At 46.1% G+C, this 24,822-nt stretch overlaps 1 protein-coding gene across 1 annotated transcript; it reads right to left on the reverse strand.

Annotated features, from left to right (window-relative positions):
* Positions 1-659: 659 nt before the first annotated feature.
* On the reverse strand, positions 660-22,487 carry LOC136653779 (vomeronasal type-2 receptor 26-like). The gene is made up of 6 exons (XM_066630659.1): positions 22,341-22,487; positions 7,537-7,649; positions 6,871-7,162; positions 5,170-5,379; positions 2,149-2,275; positions 660-1,561 (listed from the first exon to the last, which is right to left on the reverse strand). Exons 1-6 carry the CDS (start codon positions 22,485-22,487, stop codon positions 660-662), a joined length of 1,791 nt encoding a protein of 596 aa, XP_066486756.1.
* Between the last annotated feature and the right edge of the window lie 2,335 nt (positions 22,488-24,822).

Raw genomic sequence — 24,822 nt, forward strand, 5'->3', positions numbered from 1 at the left:
TGGCCCATTGATCTGTCAAGGTTAGGCTCTTGACCTCTTGGCATATGAATGCCTCCTAATTAAGGAGGCATATGAATGGTTATGGCACTAAATTAAAACAGAGCATGTCATTATCACTTCCAATTCAATCAATTCAATCAAGCAATCAATGTCCCTAACCCGAGTTACAAGGTATAGAAGGTTACAGGTTACAAGTCAAATGGGTTACAAGTCATAGTAGGTATGTGCAAGCTCTTGGTTTTAGAGGCAGGCTGCCTGTAATTGCCAGATGCAGTGGAGGGCACTGGGACTCAGGTTGTGTCTGTTGTCTTGTGTGCTCCCTGGAGCATTTGGTGGGCCACTGTGAGATATAGGAAGCTGAACTAGATGGGCCTTTGGCCTGATCCAGCAGCGCTCTTCTTATGTCCTTATGTTCTAACCCTTTCCACAGCTGTAACAACATGTAGAAGAAATCTGCTCTGAATGACTGAGTGTGCTAACATTCCCCTGTACCATGTTTAAAAATTGAATGCATTTCCCAAGTCAAAATATGCCAGTGTCTGTCCATTTGGTACCAACTGCCATGGAATATAAGGATGACTTAACAAACATGTGTTAGATGATTATTCCATCAGAGGTTCCATCAGTGCAAGGCCCAGAGACGTTTGAACTAAGATTCTTTAATGTGTTCTCTTTATTAGATGCTCTCTGATATTCAGCTCAGGATACATCAAAATAATAAAACATTTGGGGAAAAAGATGCAACTCAATAAGCCAGCACTGGAAGCCAAGATGGAGAAGATCTCCACAGCCACCATGTACTTCCCCTTGGTGCTCAAGTAGGAGGGAACAAAGGACAACCAAACACTGCAAAAGACCAACATGCTGAAGGTGATGAACTTGGCTTCATTGAAAGTATCTGGTAACTTCCTGGCTAGGAAAGCCACAGTGAAGCTGACAATGGCCAGGAAGCCCATAAAGCCCAAGACACAGTAAAACATGAGAGCTGAACCTTCATTACATTCCAGGACAATTTCTTTAGTGATTGAGTGCATGTCAGCATCTGGGAATGGAGGGGATGTTGAGAGCCACACAGTACAAAGTGTGGCTTGAAAAAGGGAGCAGGAAAGAACCATTGAGCTGGCCAGTTGATTCCCCACCCATTTCCTCACCCTCGAGCCTGGCTTGGTAGCCATGAAAGCTAAAATGACAATGGTGGTCTTGGCCAATATACAGGAAACAGCCACTGTGAAGATGATGCTAAAACCAGTTTGTCGAAGGAGACATGCTGTCTTCCCAGGCTGTCCCATGAAGATCAAAACACAAAGGAAGGAGAGCAAGAGAGAGATGAGGAGAGCGTAGGTGAGGTTCCGGTTGTTGGCTTTGACAATGGGAGTGTCTTTGTTCTTCATAAAGATGCCCATCACAGAAGCTGTGATGAAAGAAAAGAAAATTGCTGAAATGGCCAAGCCAATTCCCAAAGGATCCCCATAAGACAAGAAGCTGATGATTTTTGGAGCGCAGGAATCCTGGCCAGGGTTTGAATACTGATCTTCTGGACACTCAAAGCAACTATCAGTGTCTGGAAAACAAGATCTGGTTTCAGTATATGACAGCCCCATACACAATTCACTGCTGTAACTAAGCATTCATAATACAGAATCTGGAATAAAAGCTGCTGATTGGAAACTGAAAGGATTTTTTTGCCGTTGGGATGGGGGTCAATTCCTCCCCCCAATTTAGTGGGATGTGATCTGGTTGATTCCAGTTAACCATGGATGGCAATATTTGAAGTTAACACTACCTCCACATTGTGGATTATTATTTATGTAACAGCACCCATGTCCATTGTAAATTATTATTGATTGATTGAGCAATACAGAAAATATTGACTGATGGACGGTTGATTTATCAAGTGAAGTAAAAGAGTAAATACACATTGCACGTTGCTGTAAGAAGAATAAATTCAGCAGGTACAGTGTGCTTTATGGTCTTATCGGACATCAGACGTAACAACCAGTTAACAACACTTTCTAATTTGAGCAATTTTTATTTGTTTCAGTAGTCTAGCTAGAGGGTTGCACCCCTTCTAGCTACTCTACTGATTTGGACAATCAGATACAGAGATGCTGCCTATACATATGTTGATGTTGACATGACTTATCTTACTGTCTTGCGTTGAAATCTTCCCTTCTGGACACGGGAGGCAATCGTAGCAGCAAAAAGGCTCCCCTTCCTTCTTTGTCCTGAAGAAACCTGAATGACAATTGTCATTACACACTGAAAGGGGCAATACCTGCTGGGAAATGGGAGTGGGGAATATTTCAGCATCATGAGATGTGTTTTGGGAATAAACATCTCTCAAAGAAGATGGTCTGCTACTGGCTCTGCTTCCCCACAATCACTACCAGTGCACCCCACCAGTCCTGCCTTACTGTGTGGTGGGGAACCAGGAGGACTTCACTGTCTCAAGAATGGGCTGCGCAAGCGTATCAGCTCCACCTGCAAAACCAGCAATCAAGTGGTTCCAGTTTGCTTCTGCTCCTTCATGTTTGTTACAAATGCATTACAATTTGCTTTGCTTTTCCACCCTGGTGCTTTTTTTGGTCAGTTGCTATATTGATCACTTTACAGCTCCTGCTCCTGTTATAATAGACTTGGCATCCTAAAGTAACGCTAACCCAAAACGCCCCTTAAGTTTCCTACAGATCCATCATAACCTGCCCTGGACCAGGTAGGCCGGCGGGCCTGCCCCACATCCAAGTTAGGGTTAGGACTGAAAGTGGCTCAGCCTGGGGTAAGGGGAATTGCTTTCCCTCACCCCAGGTAAAGCAGCGGCAGCAGCCCTAATGGGGCTACTCAAATCTCTGCCACTGATCCTAGCAGCCCGGAACTGCTACAGACTGCCCAGGAACGAGGACAGGATTCCTCTCCCGGTGGTGCAAAAGTGCTCTACGACACTTCCGTGACACTGACGGGCAAACGCAAGGGACGTGTGCCTTCCCAATGCACTTTCAGGATTGGACCCATAGTCTCATTTGCAGGTTTCAACATTGAAAACATGTTTATTGATTCATATTGATGATGTGACAAAATTGGTATCTGGAGCTCTTCTCAGAGGCTGCTTTTGGCAGCCACACTTTTATCGCAAGAAGTCCTGTGGTATTGACACAACTAATAAAGTATTGTTCTAAGGCAGTGGTTCCCACACTTTTTAGCATCAGGACCTACGTTAAAAAAAATTTCACTTCAGCAGCTGCTCAAGCCTCAGCGGCTATAATGGTGACTGGGCACCAATGGTGACTGGGCAGCAGTCAACATTGAGGAATCTATAAGATACACTTGAAAAGTTCAAATACCCCACCTGGTTAAACCTGCTGGGCCAAACAATGGCATCCTCATGAACAGTGAGCCCCTTGTCTGTGGAAGTCACTGGGTCTACTTTTCCAACTTTGACTCTCAGAAAAGACATGTTTGGGAATGTGACCCAGTTGATAAGATCATATCCAGCTAATAATTCCCCATTTTCATCAAAGGAAATCCTTTTCCCAGTAGTGGTGTTAAAGGCGACGTTTCTCAAATAGTGGTGGAGCTACAAGGAACCACAACAGAAGAAGAATTTCAAAGGAGGCAGAAGACATACTAATTCATAAGCGTGTGTTCATCTTTGACAATCGAGGGATAGGATGAAGAGCCCGAACTTAACTAAATCTCCACATGGTGATGTAGCAGCATTGGCACGGGCTACACTACCATCCTGTGGGGAATTTTTGGCCACTGGTGGTCTCTTTGGGGTAAGAGGACATTTATCCCTGTGCTCCAGGGTATGTCTCAGCAGCCACTATGGGCGCATTCAGACCTGCTTCTGTGATATTTGCTAGCGCAAGTCCACACTGATCTGTGCAGGTGGATCAGGCCCAGAAAGTTGCTCAAGATTCAGTGCACACTGTTACCAATCCCACCGCCTCCTGGACCCAATATGCCCACCCCCCACTCCCATCCACTCACTGTTCCGCTCACCACCTCCATGTTCAACTCACAGAAGCCCCAGTCTATTCTGTCCCCTGCTCCAGGTTTACCTGCTCCAACAGGCCTCCATCACTCTACCAGCACGTGCAGGAAGGATCTGGCCTTCCTCCTGGCATGCTGGTTTCCTGCAATCTCGTGAAATGCTTTAACGCACTTTTGCGATAGCCTGCACCGGTTGAAGACACTTTCCACTGGTGCAGATCTTTAAAAGCTTTATCCAGGCTGCTTTTAGTAATGGTGGTGGTGGTAGTGGTAGTAGCAGTAAAATACCAATGAATACAAGCTAGTAGTGTTGTTCTGTTGATGGTGCTTCTATTTACACGACACTTTTTAGAGGAACAAAATCCAATTCCAGAAGGAGACACAGCAGAGAAAATGAGGACAACACCCTACGAGCAGGTTTACAAGAGAACTAACATGAACCTGAAAAGCAAAGCAAATGCTGCCTTGTGCATGAGTTAATAAATGAAGGAGTGTGCCTATTTTGCCAGAACTATCTTCTTTTCCAAGCAATTCAGGGTATCCACTTGGAATCGGTTTCTGTAAAACACATGCTGAACTGAGGAAAGATGAATTCATTCATCCCTCCCATCTGATTCCATCCCTTAGTCCAGTGGTTCTCAAACCTTTTAGAGGCCTAGAGGCTGCTGCCTGATGCTGATGGGGCATCAGAGCTCCCCCTCCAGCAGCTGCTTCTCCAGCCCTTGAATACAGAATGTAATATGTCCTGTGGGTTTCATGAACCACAAAAAGTAGGCCATGACCCACTGGTGGGTCCAGGACCCACAGTTTGAGAACTACTGCCTTAGTCCCATCTCCCCTGCCTCCTGCCCCTGAGCTGACGGAAGGTGAAGGGGGATAACAAGATGCAGACATGAGTAGAAGAGAAAACTGGGTGAATTAGTCCTCATTATGGCTATGTGGCTGTTGAAAAGGAGGGGACTCTAGATTTCAACCCTCTCTTGCAATCAACCATCCAGTTTTGGAGTTGCGTGAGATGGTCAAGAACTTCCCTCTATCCACTCTCTCCAACCCATGCATAATATCACATGTCTCAATTATGCCCCCCCCCCCGGCACCTTCTTTCTAGACTGAACAGCCAGACTGGACTTTCCTCTTGTGGGAGATATCCCCATCCACTAATCTTTTGTTCACCATTACCTGCCATGGTGGATGATTTCGGATCTTCTCTCTCCATCCATATGCCATTGCTCTGTTTTTGAATTTTGACGAGTACATGGAATGCAAAGCATGTGCCACAGCATAGACAGCATTGTAGAGGCTGTAGCTGTGGCTAGTCATGCTGGTTTCAAACACTGTCCCAGGAAGAGTCTCCAGCTTCTCCTCTCCAGTGCAGATCTCTCTGCCCACCTGATTTGCGACAGAGCTGGGGAATGAACATTCAAATGCCTTTTCCCAGAATTCCCTGAAAAAGCCATCTTCTTTTTGGGAGGCAGGATTTCTGAGCTGAATAAATTTTTGGAATCCAAGTAGCTCTTCAGAGTGAGTGGTAAAAGACAGAGCGCCGTGGAGGAAATCAATGTCCCAATGTCTTTGGAGGGAAAATGATGTGAAGTCCATCTGGGCTGTCATAATCCAGACTTTACCCTTGGTCTTTGCTGCTATACCCTCAAAATCTGCAACGTGGTTCAGCATCCTCAAGATCATTATGGTCTGAATTTCTCCATACACAAGTACAACATTGGCAGTGCTTCTCTGAATGGTGCTGATTGTTTGGAAACCGTCGCTCACCATTTTGGGAATGGATGATGATGTGACTGGAAATCGTGTTATGAAGTCAAAGCAGATGCCTCTCTGGGTAAACACAGCAAGCACATTGTCTATAAATACCTCTGTATTATCTTCATTATGAGAAACCCATCCAATCCACGTCCACTCAAAAAGTAACAGTAACTGAAGAATCCCTCTATATTGATGGGCTTCGGCAGGGACCATCTGATGGAAGAAGACTTGAGTGTTGTCGTTCATCACTGGAGGACAGCCATACAGAAACTAAAGATAATTTGAAACGGGGGATGTGAATATATATTTTCAATATAAACTCTACACAAAGGTTTTGGTTTATACTGATGCACTTGCCAAATGGTTTCAGGGCAATCATTTGGCCACTGAGATCTAATCAAGTATCAATTTGCAATTCAGTCAGTCTTTATATATATATATAAAACAGTGATTTTCAACCACTGTGCCATGGCACATTGTTGCGCCATGAGGTGTCCACAGGCATGCCACAGGACTTTGGGAGATGGTCATTTATTAGTAGGGTCATTGGGAAATGTGAGCCCATCACCAACAGAATGGTGTGTCTTGTCAATGGGCAAAAAACCAATGCTAAATCATTTTAGCACCTTGCCAGTGTGCCAGGAGATGAAAATGTTGACAATTGCCATTATAGAAGAAGGAGTCAAAATAATACTTATTTGGATCAATATGATGGAAATATAAAGGCAGAATTTCAGAAGGTATTTTGATGCAAAGTCTGCACACTGTGGATTAGCAACATGCAATAGAATACTAGAAGACGGACAGACTGCCAAAGTTTGTTGGACACCTAGATGGTTGCGGGAAGGACATGGTGCATATCTCCACTTTCCAATTCCTTTCCTAGGCTGTGCTTCCAGTTCTGCTGTTCCTTTGTATCTAAACAGACAAGAATCAAATTCACACCAAGGAATGGAGGGCAGCATATTCGCTGAAGGGTGCATTATACAGACCATATCTCTTGGAACTTTACTTATATTGCATCTGACCCAAAGGTTTCCCAGTGATATAGCCATAAGACAAAAAACAAACCTTTTATTCATCTCGCTTTCATCTGCTTTGCTAACTTCCACATCTTACCTGTGGAATCTTGTAGATGCACAGAATGGTGGCCATATGTAGGGGAATCATAGAGTTAGGTCCCCCAATGACAGCCGCAGGAATGCTTTTTCTGCCACACTTGTAGTTAGGCACAATTCTGCCCCACCCAAAGAGAAGTTCTACTGAGGCAAGATAGATCCAGCTTTCAATGAAGTGGCTGTTATAGAGGTGGAAGCCCAGAGTGGCATTGGGTAAAATCAAGGGATTTGCGTTGATCTCCTTGACTGCAAATTCGAAGGCCAGAATGTGCTGATAATTCTGAGTCAGGAACCTGCAATGAGCATGACAAGCGGACGTAAATAAGATCACAGCATTTGTTTTTTCAGCATACAGGGGTTTCTTGATTCAGAGTTAAAGCCTTTCACCCATATGATGCCAGCTGTCTAAGAAAAAAAGGGAGGATAATCATCATTATTGTTATTCTAAAACTAGGGACAGGCAGTCTTTCAGAAAAGAAAAAGACACATATACATTCTGTCATTCTGCAGCAACAGTGACAGAGTGAGGATCAATGGAAGTCAAGTGATAAAGGTTCATCTCCAAATATTCTCTACCTTCTGAAACTAGATCCAAACTACAACCAGTTTGCCTGAAGATATTACCATCACATTTATAGGATACAATTAATGCACACACACCCCTTACATGTGTTGATCAGAGAGTTCCTGTGATGGATGTTTCATGAAAGTGATCTCATCTGAAAATATGTAGATCTGGGAAAGAATGCCAGCAATGATGAGGTCTCCTGCCTGGAAATACTTGTGGAGAATAGCAAGAGGGTTACTGATGGCACACTTCACAATAGGAACCTCACACACAATCTGTGGCAGCATCACAAACACTGACACCAAGAATACAATCATCTTGCAGGGAAAAAATCAGCCCTGCAGCATCTAAGACACGTCAATAATTCCTCTGTTTCCCCCCTTTTCATTTGTGCAACCTTGAATAGCACAGCGGACATAAATGGCCACTCGCTCCCCAGAATAGAAGTGCAGATGGCACAGTGTAAACAATTAGGGAACAGACCAACAGAATCCAGTGTGTCTATCGTCTGAACTGCACCGTGGATATTAATAGCATCCTGTAGTTGAAGCCTGTAGTTTTACAAGTCGCCACTAGATGCCCCTTGGAAATTTGCAGAGGGGGCAACAACACAAGATTTAATCATGAATAATTTGATAACCACAAGGGACATTATCGCCTCCTCAGAATTATAGCTTATCTTGATATTGTGGAAGAAAATATGTTTATGAGACCGTAGCAAGACATTTTTGCAAGACTTTGAAAAGCATGTTTTCCTACTTGTGAAGAAAAGTGGGTGGTAGTAGGAGGGCTGCGTCCTGGATGATGATGTCCTGGCCAAATGCTTCCCAGTTCTTGGCATCCCTGGCAGTGGCGTCACAAGGGTTTACATCACCTGGTGCGGGAGAGCAGCACATCACACCCATGATGGACCTCTCCCATGCAAAGGGTGGGGCAATGCTTTAGGCAGTGGGCGTGGTGATATACCATTGCCCCACCCCTCTGTTTTTTAGGCTAAAACTTTTGATAGAATAGAAATAGTTAGTTAGTTAACCTTTATTGGCATTATAAATATTACAGCAAACAACTGACAACAAAGTGGAACAATACAACCGTTATCCACTAGACTAGTTCAGGAAAACTAAATAGAGAAAAAAGAAATAGGATCTAGAAAGAAAAGGAGCCAGAAGGGACAACCTTATCCTTTCAATAAAACAGGTGTTAGATGGAAAAAGGTGACTACAAAGATTTTAAAGAAGATTTTATAGAACTAAAGTCCGGCGTTTTTTGTAATGTATAGGCCAGGAAACTAGCCACTGAATACGTCAAGGGAGCAATAGAGTCTTCCAACAACTGGGGAAGGGGTGATACCTGAGGGGGAAAATTAGAAATCCAGGATTCTAGATAAATCCTACGATGAGAATCATGAGAGGGACAAAAAAGCAAAATGTGTAAAAGAGTATCCGGGGTCTCCCCACAGAATAAACATAATCGTTTCTCGCGAGGAACTCGCATGAAACGACCATAATGAACAGCTGAGGGAAATGTGTTGAGTCTAGCGAGCATGAAGGCTCTCTTCAGTCTAGGATTAGTGAGGTGAAAAAAATAGTTTGAAGTGGCAACAACATGTTGCGGAAAAAGACCTAGGGAAAGGGGGGAACAGGTCAAATTAAGAGAATTTTTTAAAGTATTGAATTCAGCTAGAAAAAGGTGGTCTTTGATAATTTTATAAGCTTGAGATAAGTTTAGATCAGCAAGTAATTCTACTGATAGGTTAATAGAGTGGAGTTTAGTTTCCACTATTTTAAACCAAATAAAGATATACGTATCACTCATTAATTCTGTAATTAAAGAGTCAGGGGAAGGAGATAAATGAATCCTTAACCAAAACTTAAAGGTAAAAAGCCAGGCATAAGTGGAGGGAAGGTGTAAACCAAGTTCTAACAGAATAGTGGACAACCGTATAAGATTAGGAATACCTAATATCTTTCTAAAAAAGGAAGAAGCAATATGATCCAAATCCTTAGAAACTGCCTGTATCCATATCGGGATACCATATAATAAATGAGAAATAATTTTTGCTTTAAAAATTTGAATCGCTGCTGGGATGTATTGATTTCCTGCATTAAAATAAAAATTTGTTATAGCCAAAAGGTGGGTAGTTGTTGAAGAAATAACTGACTTTTTATGTTGAATCCATGATAAATTATAATGAAAATGTAAACCTAGATATTTAAAAGATTTAACTTGAATGTAAGATTGGGAGTTGATTGACCATATAGAAGGAGTCCAGGAGCGGGAAAAAACCATAATTTTAGTTTTGTTGACATTAATTACAAGATCATTTGAATGACAATAAACTTGAAATTTGGAAATGAGCTCACGAAGACCGGATTTTGTGAGTGAGAGAAGTACTGTATCATCGGCATAAAGAAGAATCGGAATTGGCTTTTTATTTATTACAGGAAAGGAATGAGAGGTGGTGGTTAAGCTGGCAGGAAGATCGGCTATGAATAAATTAAAAAGAAGAGGGGCAAGGACGCAACCTTGCCTCACTCCTTTATTGATAGGAAAACTAGAAGAGAGAATATTGGTAAAAGGAAGACGGATTTGACATTTATTATGGGAATGAAGTTGCTGTAACAAAAACAGAAGCCTCTGGTCAATGCCCCAGTTGGATAACTTTTTCCATAAAAGGGCTCTATTTATCGAGTCAAAAGCACCTTGTAGGTCGATAAAGGCTACATATAGATTTGATTTATGATGTATGGAATATTTCTGGGCTAAAAAAGAAAGTGCAAAGGCATGATCCAGAGTAGAAACACCCTGGCGAAAACCTGATTGTTCAACTCCTGGAAGGTTTTTCAAACGGGCCCAGGATGACAGCTTTTGAAGAAGGAATTTGGCATAAAGCTTCTCTATACAAGATATAAGACTTATAGGACGATAATTTGACGGAGAAGCGGGGTCACCTTTCTTAAAAATTGGAAGAAGAAATGAACAGCGCCAGATATCTGGGAATAGACCTGTAGAATTAATCGTGGTAAAAAGAGAAGCCAAGGGAGCAGCCCACCAACCAGGATTAGTAAGAAGAATTTCATTGATGATAAAATCTGGGCCGGGGGCTTTGGCTGATTTTAAGGAAGTTATGAGTTTATTAATTTCCAGTGGGGAAACCGATGGCCATTCAGGGACTTTTTGGAGATCAATATCAGAAATAGGGAGGGAAGAAGAATAGAAAATTTTGGAAAAATAATCTATCCACGTGGTTTCTGGAATATCAGAGTAGATGACAGGGGTTGGATGATTTGCCCTAGTAACTGCATCCCAAAAAGTTTTATGGTTTTTGGAAATAATGGCTTGATGGAGAATGGACCACTTCCCAAGGGCAAAAAGATGTTGTTTTTCCTGGAAATACTTTCGGCAGGCAGTCCGTAGTTGAAAATAATATTGTAAATTGTAAAAAGATGGATTATTCCGAAAAAAAAGAAAAAGGGTACGCACCTGCTTTTTTAATTTCCAACACTCCTCGTCAAACCATGTGTTTTTTGTAAAACGGGGAGGATTACTTGGGCTAGCCATCCTCAAGTGATCTACCAAAGAAGAGATTATAACTTGGAAAGCTTCAATCACATCAGTAGTGGCCCGAGAGGCAAATAATAAATGCAATTGGGAGTTAGTTTCAGGTGCCTGAGTCCACTGGGACAGGGCTTGCTCCACAACTGGTGACCATCTATAGGGACGGCTTGGATTGGGGAGAGAAAGAGAAGAGACAGGGGAATCAAAGGGAATATTAAGAATAAGTGCAACTGGCAAGTGATCACTCTCAGAACGGGTGCAGACACAGAAATCTGATAAAAGGGGCAGAAGGGCAGGAGAAACTAGGACATAATCTATTACACTAGCACCTCTTGGAGAGAGGTGGGTAAAATCGCCTGGAATGTCACGTCCTTTTGAGCCATTTAGAATAAAGACGTTAAATGAAATACATAAACTTATAAGATGTGGGGCAAAACTATTTATTACAGAATCTTTGGAAGACCTTGAGGTTTGAAACCAAGGGGGGATAAGGTCATCAGAGTACCAGTTCATCTGCTGGGCAAGTGTAGAATTTGAAGGGCCAATTCTAGAATTAAAATCTCCAGAAATAATCATAAAAGCATCAGAATATAAGTTAGAAGCACGGGATATAGTGTTATCAAGATCTAACCAAATATCGGATGGGGCAAGTTTAGCTGGGGGTATATATACATTAAAAAGAAGAATTTGAATATCTTTAAACTGAATTAATATAGTTTGAAAATAAGAAGAGTTCGAATCTAACTGAGAAACTAAACAAGAAAGGCCAGATTTAACAAAACAACAAAGTCCCACACAAGGTCTCCCTAGGGCATTCTTCCTAAATGCTGGGGTCACAAAAGAAGTATACCCATATAGGGACAATGGGACCGACGACCATGTCTCCTGAAATAAAATAAAATTAAACTTTTTAATAAAAGCGTGGAAGTCCTTATCTGAGCTTTTAGATGACCAACCGGATATGTTCCATGAGATCAAAGTGAAAAGAGTGGAAGAGGAAGGGGTTAGGGAAGTTGGTTCTAGTCAGTGCTTAGAGGATGTGGAGAGAGAACCATCAGAATGATCCTTTACAAAGGTAAAATCGAAATTTAAAGGAGGAGGGAATTGGGATGTAGCGTCTACCAATACAAAGGGTTCAGAGGGAAGGGATTTAGAAACAACACAAACAGGAAATAGATGTTGATTAATAGACTTAGTTGGACCAGTAACAGTGGGTAAGGATTGCTGGTCCACTTCTGTTAAGTTAGTAGGAGAAAGGGGTAATTGGGTTGATATAGGAGAAGAGGAGGGACAGAGAGAAAGGGGGTCATTGGAACAGAGAGAAACAGCTGTCGAGTGAGTGAGTCTCGACTGGTCATAGGACTTAGGAGTTTGCGTTAGTGGAAGGGAAGGGAAAGAAGAACAGTTCGAGGACTCAGTAGATCCAACGAAGGGAATCGACAGAGAGGGGCACAGGTTCTTTGATCGCCGTGTTAAGGAGTTCTTAATCCTTCGAAGACTGCGAGATTTTTGCTGAGGCCGGTCTGTCATAGATGTGAGTAGTGAAGATTGTCCTCGACGACCAGGAGGAGAAGGTGGTAACGGAGGGTTTTTTTGAGGAAGAACATGATTAGGTAAAGCTGGGCTAACTTGTACAGTTACTGAATCTTTTATTGTAGATGTAGAATTTCCATTTGAATGCATAGACTTTTCCAAGGGAGAGGATACATTTTGTAGGTGAGTTGAAAAAAGTTTTCGGATAATCATATTTTGGAAATGTCTCTGAGGAAAAATTCCCAACGCTCTAAACCGTTGAGACTGAAGAAAGATTCGATTTGGAATTCTACAAGTATTGAAATAGAGAAGAACGCGCTGTTGCCGAAGCACAGAAGGCAGTCTCACATAGTTACATAGATCAATATTAGAGCTATTCATCTTCAGGATTGATGCCAAGTGTTTCTTAATCATCCACGGTTGAGACCAGTCGACAATTACTCCAGGTTGATGGATGATTGAGAGAGCTATGCTCGAGGATTTTAACATTAGTTTTGAAGAGGGGAATTTCTCCAAAAGCTGAGACTCTGTCGCTTGAGATTGGTAATTTGCTTCCCGCTGATGAGTAATATGAGCCAAGGGTTCCAAAAAACGTTCCTTTAAGAGGGAAAGAATGTTTTCCAAAGTGCTAAGGTTGTGCTTGACGTCTTTTGCTATATTAAGTATGTGGTGCAACAACAGATCCGTTGAACAAGAGAGTTGCTCTTTCCCATTAACCGAGGAAGCCTTAGTCTTCTGATCGTCAATTAAGTCCTTAATTAAACCTTTAGTAAGAGGTGAAAAACTTTCAAAGTCGATAGCCACCGGTGGATCAAAACAGACGCAGTTCTGAGGGGAGATAGGTTGGGGTTGAAGACTCTCAACAGGTTCAAAATATTTTTCCAGCTTAGACTGCTTGGATAGTTTTTGGGAGTCATGTTGTATTTCCGAGACTGATATCTCAGGGGAGAGCTGTCGTTTGCGTCTCATCTTATCAGTTTTAAAAGTCTATTGCTGCATACTCATAAATCAACAAGTTAACTCACAGTTTCAAGGAGAGAGGAAACGAAAATATCAAAAGCAGGGAGACTCAGATGTTCTTGAAACTTCGCCAGAAAAATGTTAACGAGCTAATTAGCTAGCAGCACTAGCTCGTAAAGAATTAAAAATAAAAACCTATTAAAACAACAATCTTAAAACAGCAGTGGTACGGTTTAAAACTTATTAAATAATATATTAAATGATAAAAGAAAATAAAAGCGGAGCAAATTAGAATGCAGCTGGGCTGGAGGCCATCTAGAATAGAAATATTTCTTCACCGGTTATTTCATTGCATCCCGAATGAAATTACACATCTAACGATATATAAGATGATGGTACTATTCAAAAATACCAAGATTTTAAAAATTTTGGCTAGTAGTGGTGTCACCCCATGTGTGGTGTCACCCCCCTGTGTGGTGTCACCCAGTGCGGCCTGCACCCCCTGCACCTCCTAGCGATGCCACTGATTCCTGGACATTCAAGTCTATTTTTTGTGTCCTGATTTTTTACATTTGCATAAATGGGCAACAAACAAACGATAATCGGATAACAAACCTCATATATCCTAAGTCTCTTATTCCAGCCCTAACCCTCACTCCTACCTTTGCTTTTTTAAATTTAAAAAGTATGTCTAATATAAATACACGTATGTTAGGACACAAATGTCCAATACTGGAACAGATTGAACCGGGACACGGTTATCCGGTCGAGGACACAATGGTCCTGTCACTCAAGTGAATCTAGCATACTGGTTAAGAGACCAAGAATATCCAATTAGAAGAGGGTGTCAAACTTGTTTCATACAGAGGGCTGAAGTTGGCATACATGGTGCCTGCTGAGGGCCTGAATGTCATCATTAAGCAGGAAGTGACATCATTACTCATTACTCCTCCAGGAAGTGCTCTCCTCCTCCTCCTTTTCTCCCAGGTATTTACATCTCTGCTGGGCTTGCCAGAGGCTGCCTCTCCAGAAGCTGCCTCTGGAAGGGCCCATGAGGCCCAGCTGGGGGACTGGCTGGCTGGGGGTGGAGTCTGCAAGCCAGCTTGCCTAATTGCTCTCCTCCTCCTTTTCTCCCATGTATTTCCATCTTGCTGGGCTTGCCAGAGGCGCGAGCCTTTGGCGCGAGCTGAAGGGCAAGAGCCAAAGGGCTCTTGGCCCGTGGCTCTTAGCCTGGAGCTTGTGCCTGAAAGATCTGGGCCTTCTCGGACAGTGGACCAAGTAACAGGGGTCAGATATCCTCCCCTTCTGTTGAGGCAAGGGAGAGAGGAGCAACAGTTGTTTTACAGCAGAGGATCCACCTGCAGGCCAGTCTCAGAAGGTGGGCCTCGCCACATGTGTGTTTTCTCAGGCTGGAGCTTAGGGGAAGGGAAGGGTGCCACTATCAAGAGAGTGATGGGCCAGGGGAGATATGGCAGTGGGGGTCGGACAGGCCGTTACGGGAGAAGGAGAGTTAATCGTAGGCAGATCATCTCCCCTTCTGGTCCCTCCCCCAATTCTCGGATGCCTGGTGGTCTTGGTGGTGAGTCCCTGGATCTGAAGCTGATGCTTTTGAATGCCAGGTCGGTGAATAATAAGACCTGTATCATCCGGGATTTGATTCTGGATGAGAAAGCCGACCTGGTATGCATTACGGAGACCTGGTTGGACTTGGAGGGAGGCGTTAGTCTCTCTGAACTTTGTCCACCAGGCTTCCAGGTGTTGCAGCAGCCAAGATTGCAGGGACGGGGAGGGGGAGTTGCAATGGTCTATCGTGAGTCCATCTCCCTCACCAGGTGCCCTGTCCAGCAGTCTGCTGGGTTCAAGTGCCTGCATGTTGTGTAGATAGGACTGGACAGGATAGGGATTCTGTTGGTGTACCACCCGCCCTGCTGCCCAACAGTCTCCCTGCCTGAGCTTACTGGGGTGATCTCGGGGGTGGCATTGAAGGCCCCCCACCTGTGAGTGCTGGGGGACTTCAATGTTCATGCCGAGGCCCCTGCGTCAGGTGCAGCTCAGGATTTCATGGCTGCCATGACAACCATGGGCCTGTCCCAGAAGATCTTGGCCCTGACACATACTGCAGGACACGTGTTGGACCTGGTGTTTACAGCTGGGCACAGGGGCGGTGATCTGGATGTAGAGGAGATCAAGATCACTCCGTTGTCATGGACAGATCACTTCCTGGTAAGGTTTAGGCTGGTTGCGACTTCCTACCTCCACCGTTTTCTATGGTCCGCCCCCAGAGGCTAATCGATCCTGAAGGTTTCCTGAGGGCTCTGGGGGATTTTCCCACTGCCGAGACTGGCATCTCATCTGAGGCCCTGGTTGACCTCTGGAACGGGGAAATGTCCAGGGCAGTGGATGAGATTGCTCCGGAGCGACCTCTGCCACGTTGCAGATTCGGAGCGGCTCCTTGGTTCACTGAGGAGCTGTGAATGATGAAGTGGCAGGGCAGGCGTCTAGAGCGACGGTGGCAGAAAACTCATGATGAATCTGATCGGACACGGAGTAGAGCTCATTATAGAGCCTACTCTGTGGCAGTGGTAGCAGCGAAGAAATCATTCTCCTCTGCTACCATTGCGTCTGCTGATAGCCGTCAGGCAGAGCTGTTCCGTGTGGTGCGGGGCCTCTTCCATCAGGCCCCGCCAGTGGACCAGGAGGAATACACGGTCAGCCGCTGTGATGTGTTTGCACAACATTTTGCAGATAAAATTGATCGTATTCGTTGCGACTTGGATGCCACATTGACAATGTCTGATGATGTCCCCTTGGCAACTGCTTGTCCAGTGTTGTGGGATTCTTTTCAGCTTGTGCAGCCTGAGGATGTGGACAGACTCCTTTGGAGTGTGAGGCCGTCTGCCTGCCTGTTTGACCCTTGCCCAGCTTGGCTGATAAGAGCTGCCCGGGGTGGACTGGCTGAGTGGACGGGGAGGGTGGTCAACTGTTGCTTGATGGAGGGGACGTTGCCACTTGCTTTGAAACGGGTGGTGGTTCGCCCCCTCCTGAAGAAGCCCTCCCTGGATTCCACTGTGTTGAACAACTACCGGCCAGTCTCCAACATCCCGTTTCTGGGCAAGGTAATTGAGCGGGTGGTGGCGGCCCAACTGGGCAAGGTAATTGAGCGGGCGGTGGCAGCCCAACTCCAGAGGGTCTTGGATGAAGTAGATTATCTGGATCCTTTACAATCTGGTTTCAGGCCGGGCTTTGGGACAGAAATTGCCTTGATCACCTTGGTGGATGACCTATGCCGGGGACTGGACAGGGGGAGTGCGTCCCTGTTGGTCCTGCTGGACCTCTCGGCGGCTTTTGATACCATCGACCATGGTATCCTTCTGGGCCGATTGGCCGAGTTGGGAGTTAGAGGCACTGTTTTTCGGTGGTTCTGCTCCTACTTGGAAGATCGGTCCCAGATGGTGGTGCTGGGGGATGCCTGTTCGACACCCTGGCCCTTGAGGTGCGGGGTACCACAGGGTTCAATTCTGTCCCCCATGCTATTTAATATCTACATGAAACCGCTGGGAGAGGTCATCCGGGGGTTTGGAATGGGGTGTCATCAATATGCTGATGACACCCAGCTTTATCTCTCCTTTCCTCCAGACTCCAGGGTGGCGGTTGAGGGCCTGGAGCGCTGTCTGGAAGCAGTGAGGATCTGGATGGGGGCTAACAAGCTGAAATTAAATCCGGATACGACAGAGGCTCTCGTGGTTCGGAAATCCACGATGCAGGTGCTGGATTATCGGCTTGCTCTGAATGGGGTTGCACTCCCTCTGAAGGAGCAGGTCCGCAGCTTGGGGGTCCACCTGGACTCCTGGATTCCCAGATGGCGGCTGTGGCTAGGGGGGCCTTCGCTCAGCTTCGGCTGGTGCGCCAGCTGCGGCCGTACTTGGATCGTGCAGACCTGGCCACGGTGATCCATGCTATGGTGACATCGAGGTTAGATTATTGTAACGCACTTTATGTGGGGCTGCCCCTGAAGACGGTTCGGAAACTGCAATTAGTGCAGAATGCGGCGGCTCGTGTGGTCACTGGAGCTAGGCGGTTTGACTCTGTCAGCCCGCTTTTCCGGGGGCTACATTGGCTGCCCATTCGTTTCCGGGCCCAATTCAAGGTGCTGGTTTTGACCTTTAAAGCTCTATACTGCTCTGGGCCAGGCTATCTAAGAGATCGCCTACTCCCGTACAATCCGGCTCGTCCTCTCAGGTCATCAGAGAAGGCCTTTTCACAAGTGCCGCCGCCTAAGGAGATACGTGGGGCAGCGGCAAGAAACAGGGCCTTTTTAGTAGTGGCACCAACATTATGGAACTCCCTTCCCCTTGACTTGAGAATGGCTCCCTCTCTTGAGACTTTTCGGCGAGGCCTGAAGGCCTTGCTGTTTAAACAAGCCTTCTGACTTCATGGCCTTTTTAACATCTTTTATACATCTTTTAGTTGCTTGTTTACAGGCCTGATGCCTCTGCTGTTTTATGCTCTTTTTTATTCTGACTTTTATCTGACTACTGTTTTTATGGTTTCTGTTAATGTGTTTTTAATATGTTTTTATCTGTTTGTGAAATTATGTTTTAATCTGTTTTTATATGCTGTAAGCCACCCTGGGTCCCTTTAGGGAGAAGGGTGGGATAGAAATAAAGTTTATTATTATTATTATATTATTATTAAGCAGATGATGGCCAGAAAAAAGCACTGTGTTCTCACATAGAAACTCTTTAGCTGCAAATGATTGAAAGGAAAATTCGCAAATCATGTTCATATTTTCAAGATAAGAGAGAGCCCAATTGTGACACTGGGAGAGCCCAATTATAATGGGAGCCGGATAAATTGCTTCAATGGGCTGCATTTGACCCACAGGCCTTATGTTTGACACCCCAGATTGAGAAGTAAGCATTGCTATTTTGCTGGTGCAGACTTGAAAAGCCATGTGTTGACCTTCCAAGCCGACACAGGGGTTAGAATTTGGTAGAGGAGGCCTCTGCTGGTCACACCCTGTTCTGCCCCCCACACTCCTCCACCCAGAAATGCCTTTGCCTCCCCCTCCCCCCAGCCTCCGCATGCAGGCTCCCACTGAATTCAGGGTAACCAGTTCCAATGGAGCACAGAGCATTGGTCAGATTCAAATAAATTGACAACAGGTTCTATGTCCTAATGACCATTTTAAGTATACCAAAAGATATACCGAAAGGTAGTTTAACTCTTGGGTGGATGTCATCAGGGCCAGGTGACTTATTGATCATTAACGTATCAATTAGGTCTGAAACACCTATTTTAACCTCTATCTGACTTAATTCCTTGGTCAGGAGGGGCTGTTTGGGCAGCAGTATCTGCCCAAGGTCTGCCGTGAAGACAGATGCAAAGAACTCATTTAATTTTTCTGCCATCTCTAAGTCTCCTCTTATCTCCCCTTTCCCTCCCTCTTCATCCAGAGGGCCAACCGCTTCTCAGGTGGGTTTCCTACTTCTAACATATTTGAAGAAGCTTTTATTATTCCCCTTAATGTTGCTGGCCATGTGTTCCTAATAGTCCCTCTTGGCCTCCCGTATCACCTTCTTACATTTCTTTTGTCACAATTTATGTTCCTTTTTATTCTTCTCATTGGGGCAAAACTTCCATTTATGGAAGGAAGCTTCCTTGCCCTTTATGGCCTCTCTAACTTGGCTGGTCAGCCATGCGGGAACCCTCCTGGACTTAGTCAAGCCCTTCTTCCTTTGCGGTATACACTTCCGCTGGGCCTCTGTTACTGTTATTTTAAGCATTTAATTTAACCATTCAGAACAGTGATATCTTTTCTTTCTCCTCCCTATTACTGTACATTGTTTCCTCAAATAAATAATGTGCATGTGATGTGAATTGATATTTGTGCCTCTAATCTTTAGCAAAAATCAATAGCCATTGGTTCTGACATGAGTTAATGACTTGAGTTGCACAGAGTGCGTGCAAACAAGTGCATTTGAACACAGGCAGTTATAATAATGAAAGAGGAATTTATTAAGAATAATTTTTATATACTTTACTGCTTTTCAACCAAAAAAATAGCTCACAAAACAATTCACATATGCATAAAGAAATTACCCATACTGGTAGTCTCTCCCCCCTCACTCTCACTGTCTGTACTCTCTTAGTATGTAACTGGAAAGTCAGCAATAATAATCACTACTGGATTCTTTACATGGCCAAACACTACCAACAGTATTCAATTACACAAGCAGTATTTACATACCGATGCAATTGAGAAAATTAAGCTTTGAGGAAATTGCCAGTTTTCTGTAGAAGTTTGGGGGCTGTTCTCACAAGTAGTTTCTTACTTTGTGGTTCATTCTCTTGTTCTCATTTCTTTTTACAAACCGCCTCTTTTACTGATACACGTTCAGATGTTCTCAGATGCTTCTTGTCCTTTGGTGGGTTGTTAGGGGTCATTCAGTCTAAGAACTGAAAACAACCAGTATATGAGAGGTGGGGGGGGGATGCCATCATCAAGGCCAGCCTAACAATAAGGTGAAGTGAACTGCTTGCTTCCCCTCATATCTGCTCATCTGCTCACTCTGGCTCACTGAGAGTGAGTATTGGGACGGCAGCAGCCCACCTCCAGCATCTCTGGTGGAAGGACAAAAAAGTCACCACATTGTCCACCCTACTGCTTAGAGAAGCTGGCAGGCCAGGTTAGATGGGGTGCAAGCTGTCGTGGAGGGCAGCAATCTGGATTCTACCCCCTGGTTCTCAAACATTTTAGAGGCCCTAGAGGCTGCTGCCTGATGCTGATGAACACACTTTCCACCAGTGCAGATCTTTAAGTTTTATCCAGGCTACTTTTAGTAATGGTGGTGGTGGCAGTGGTAGTAGCAGTAAAATACCAATGAATGCAAGCTAGTAGTGTTGTTCTCTTGATGGTGCTTCTATGTACATGACACTTTTCAGAGGAACAAAATCCAATTACCATGCATTCCCCAATAAATACAGCCGACAACAGGTATGGGATTAAATGGGCCACTTTATTAACTTACAACAAGCGCAACAAGGCAAAATAGGTAACAATACCCAAACTAAGTGCGGGGTTCTAAATGGGGGAAATGGCCCTAGCCATCTACGTCCCCCATTCTCATAGGGCGTCCACCTGACTCCAGGCGTAGCTCAATTGTTATTAAGCCCGCCTTTCACCGTCGCCCGAAAAGGGTAAGCCAGCCAAACTACTATACCTTCAGGTCACCCCTGCAAGGCCCCAAAGTTCAGACCAGGGGCTAGCCAGCCTGCCTCTCCAAGCCGGTCAAGCATCTTGAGAGCGGTTCTGGTTCACCGCTGCCCTTGCTGGCTTAGATTGGATGCCAAGAAGGTCTTCTGTCTACCCACCCCGCACTTCTACCGCCACAAGGGGAGGTCAGCCTAGCGCTTGGCCTTCCCTGCACCCAAAAAGAGTTTCAAGCCTTGTTGCAAATCTGAAAGAAAGCGCCCATAACCCATAGGTGAAAGGTGAACTCCATCACCATGGTAAAGAGCAGCCTTCTCAAAACCAATACTGGGATGATGGATAGCCGCTCCACCAAGCTCCATGACGACCCTGCCCAGGTAAGCGTTGACCCTTTTGCGTGCTACGTCAATTCTTTTAACACAACTCGCCCACCGCCAAATTTGCCTAGGCAGCATGTCAGACCACAGGATAGTGATCCCAGGAAACTGACAGACTAACAAGTTAAAATCCTTGCGGGCCTGGAGCCTCAAGGACATGGACGTCCTCTGACCCAGGTCATTTTTGCCCAAGTGTACCACGATTACCTGTGGCAGGGGGTTGATAGCAATGTATTCCAAAAAGGCGGGGAAAAATTGACCCCAACACATACCCCTCTTGGCCAACCAGTCAATGTGCACAACATCACCCAGCGCCAGCTGAGAGCTGGAACTGGATGACATGGCATGCTTCCAAGCCCAAAAAACTATGGAGTGTCCACAGATCAAGACCCTGGCTGGGCAGCTCCTTCGCAGACCTGTTGGAAAAAGAAGCACATCATGAGATAAGCTCACTGGACAGGCCAAGAGAAAGGAGTAATCCTTCCTCTGCTCTAATGCTTACCCCCATGGCCAGTCACGGTCAGTGACCTGGTCCGCCCTACCTAACTTACAGGACACCCCACCTACACATCACACCAACAATGGCGCGGCACACACCCACTAAGCGCTGCCAACAGAGCCTACGCGGCTCTGGCACATCATGCCAACACGGCGTGGCACACGCCCACTAAGCACTGCCAACAGAGCCTATGTGACTCTGACACATCGTGCCAACCTGGCACTGCACACATCACGCCCACCTGGTGATGCACACGCCCACTGGCATTGCACACGGAGCCCTTGCGGCACCTTAATGAACGTAGTATTTAAAGGCACCAGAGCGCCATCTACCGATGCACCTGATGCCCTGGGGGGAGAAACCAATGCTGGCCGCAGTGGATGCTGCCCCAATCCTAAACGAATGCAGCCCAAACAATTCAGGCCTCAGGCCTAATTGAGACAGCGCTCTTTTAAAAATGGCCCGAAACTGGTAAAGTGAAAGGGGGGAACGATCCTCGTGGCAAAATAATGGGCCCACTCCTGCAGGAGCCATTAAGCAGTACTGTTCCATGACAGATACTGGACAAAGACACCAGCTTGGAGCCTGTTACAACTGAATCCACTGCCCATGCCCTAACTGGTCCGTTTTGGACACTCGCAAATGGAGGGATAAACTTCCAGACCATAACACACAGTCCCCCCCACTGAAGGACTCTGTCAGTGGGGGCAAACCGTGACCTAACCAAAACGTCACCTGGGCGAAAAGCCCCATAAAACATTACCAGAGTCACTGCCCTAAACAACAGTGACTCGTAGGTTGAGGAACACATGGCAATAAACTCCATGTGCAACCCCTGTAAAATGGTGGGCGTGATAGGCAGGCGCTTGTCGGCGCCTGTGGGGAATTGCCGGCCAAAACCAGCCACCATCTTACGCACCCTAAAATCCTTGGTAACGTCCTGAATTCCCCAGGCCTGGGACTGGAAGGAGATGGCTGCCAGATAAATCGACATAGATTTGCTGGATAACCCCCTATTATGCAGTCCCAAAATGAACTGCATAAGAGTGTGGGTCAAAAATGGTCCCTGCTCAGGAACCCCAACCAACCTACAGAAAGCACCAAATTCACGGGACTTACTCAAATAACTGGCGTGGGTGGATGGAGCCAGTGATGCCCAGATGGCTTCCTGGGCTTCATCATACCAAGTCCCCACAGCCATGGGGGCATGGGATCTGGATCCTACCTGGACTCGGGGGCTAGCCAAAAGCGCTCCTCCTGAAATCGAGAGAGAGCGTCGGCTATGCTATTTTCAATCCCAGGCACATGACTGACTGAGAAAACAGTGTTGATAGCAAGACACTGTTTGACAAAGACTCTAACCAGATTCATAACCCGGGGGGATTTGGAGGTCTGCATGTTAACTATGTGGACCACGGCCAGATTATCGCACCAAAAGCGAACTGAAGAGTTGGCAAACTCCCCAGCCCACAAGTGGACAGCTACGACAATCGGGAAGAGCTCCAAAAATGTCAAGTCCCTGGTGATCTCCTCCTGCACCCACACCTGTGGCCAGGGGGCTGCACACCAGCGTCCTCAAAAAAACACTCCAAATCCCAATCCTCCCGCAACATCAGAATGAACCTGGAGCTCAGCCTCAATCAACTGTAAAGATCTCCAAAAGGAGATCCCGTTGAAATCTTTCAAAAACTCCAGCCACAGCTCCAGGTCCTCCCTCATACCAGGTGACACCCGCACTCTGTGAGATGGGCGCCGAAGCCCCGCCATAGCATCACATAAACGACGCACAAAGGCCCTGCCGGGGGCAATGACCTTACACGCAAAGTTAAGATGCCCCACCAGACTTTGTAGTTCCCTCAATGTTAACTTGCTGGACCCTAGGGTGCTAGTCAACATCCCGATCAGCTTATCTAATTTGTCCCTTGGCAGGCGGCTGGTCTGTGTAACCGAGTCCAACTTGATACCTAAAAAGGTGAGCTTGCTAAGGGGGCCCTCTGTCTTCTCGTGTGCCAGGGGGACCTCCAGCTGCTCACACAGCGCTGTAAAGTCACCCAGGAGCCAAGCACAGACGCCAGACCCAGATGGTCCCATAAATAGGAAATCATCCAAGTAGTGGGCAGTGGATTGTAACCCAGTTCTGAAACGCACAGTCCATTCCAAAAATGTACTGAACGCCTCAAAAACCGAACAGGAAATTAAACACCCCATTGGCAAAGCGCTATCTACATAATAACTGCCCTCAAACTGGAAACCCAACTGGCAGAAATCCTGGGGGTGCACTGGAAGCAAGTGAAGGAATATCCCAAGTGAGGCCCACCACCCCCTGTGTTCTAATTTTTAACTGTATACGATACGAAAAAGGGGGGGCGACGATCCCAACAGTGCCGCTGCAGCAGGACGGTTTCTTGGTCCTCCGCGCTGTGTCTGGAGGCCGCTGTAACTGGAAGTCCCCCAACTCTGAAAATGAATGACCCTTTGGGCAGTTGAAACCCTCAAAATGGCCGCCAGTCTATTTTTAAAATTTCAAAATGGCGGAGGGCCACAAGGCGGAGCCCACAAAATGGCACCCAGCCACGAGGCACCCCCCCAATGGCTGCCAAAATGCGCCCCAACGGTCGCCCAATCAGGCCTGCCAAGGAGGAACGTGGGGTGGCCGCCGACCAAAGGCGTCTGCGGCCCCCACACGGACCCCCCAAGGGCACCCGCTACCGTGGGGTGTGCAAAGCCACCAAGCGCTGAAAGCCACGGGGCTGGCAGAGCGCACAGCGGGCCACCCCCTACCACTGCCGCTAGGACAGAGCGCAGAGCGGGCCATCCCCCTTGATGGCACTCTGCAGAGCGTGCAGCAGGTCACCCCCCTGAAGCCATTTGCAGAGCGCACAGCGGGACGCCCTCCTCGTTATCGCTCACGGGGCCGCTTGTTGCTGCGCCCCGGAGCGAAAATGCAGAGCGCGCAGCTCACTCCGGAGAGGCTACCCTCTGCCACAGTGACGGGAGCCTGCAAGCGCGGATCCCCATGCCTCAAGCCCCGTCATGGGGCAGCCTCTCTCCGCTCCCAGAAAAGCGACCTGCCCGGTCGCTTCCAGGAATGGAACTGAGCCGGGTCAAGTTCTTGCGCGCTAGATCAGGCTCAGTCGTCCCGCCCCCCCAATGCCAGCCAGCCAATCAGCTGGCAGCAAAGCCCTGCTGCTGGCTGATAGGGGGCTTAGCCTGGCAATCAATGCTAGCATGCCCATACAGGCACA

Source organism: Tiliqua scincoides, chromosome 5 (assembly GCF_035046505.1).
Source record: "Tiliqua scincoides isolate rTilSci1 chromosome 5, rTilSci1.hap2, whole genome shotgun sequence".
Classification (NCBI taxonomy): Eukaryota; Metazoa; Chordata; class Lepidosauria; order Squamata; family Scincidae; genus Tiliqua; species Tiliqua scincoides.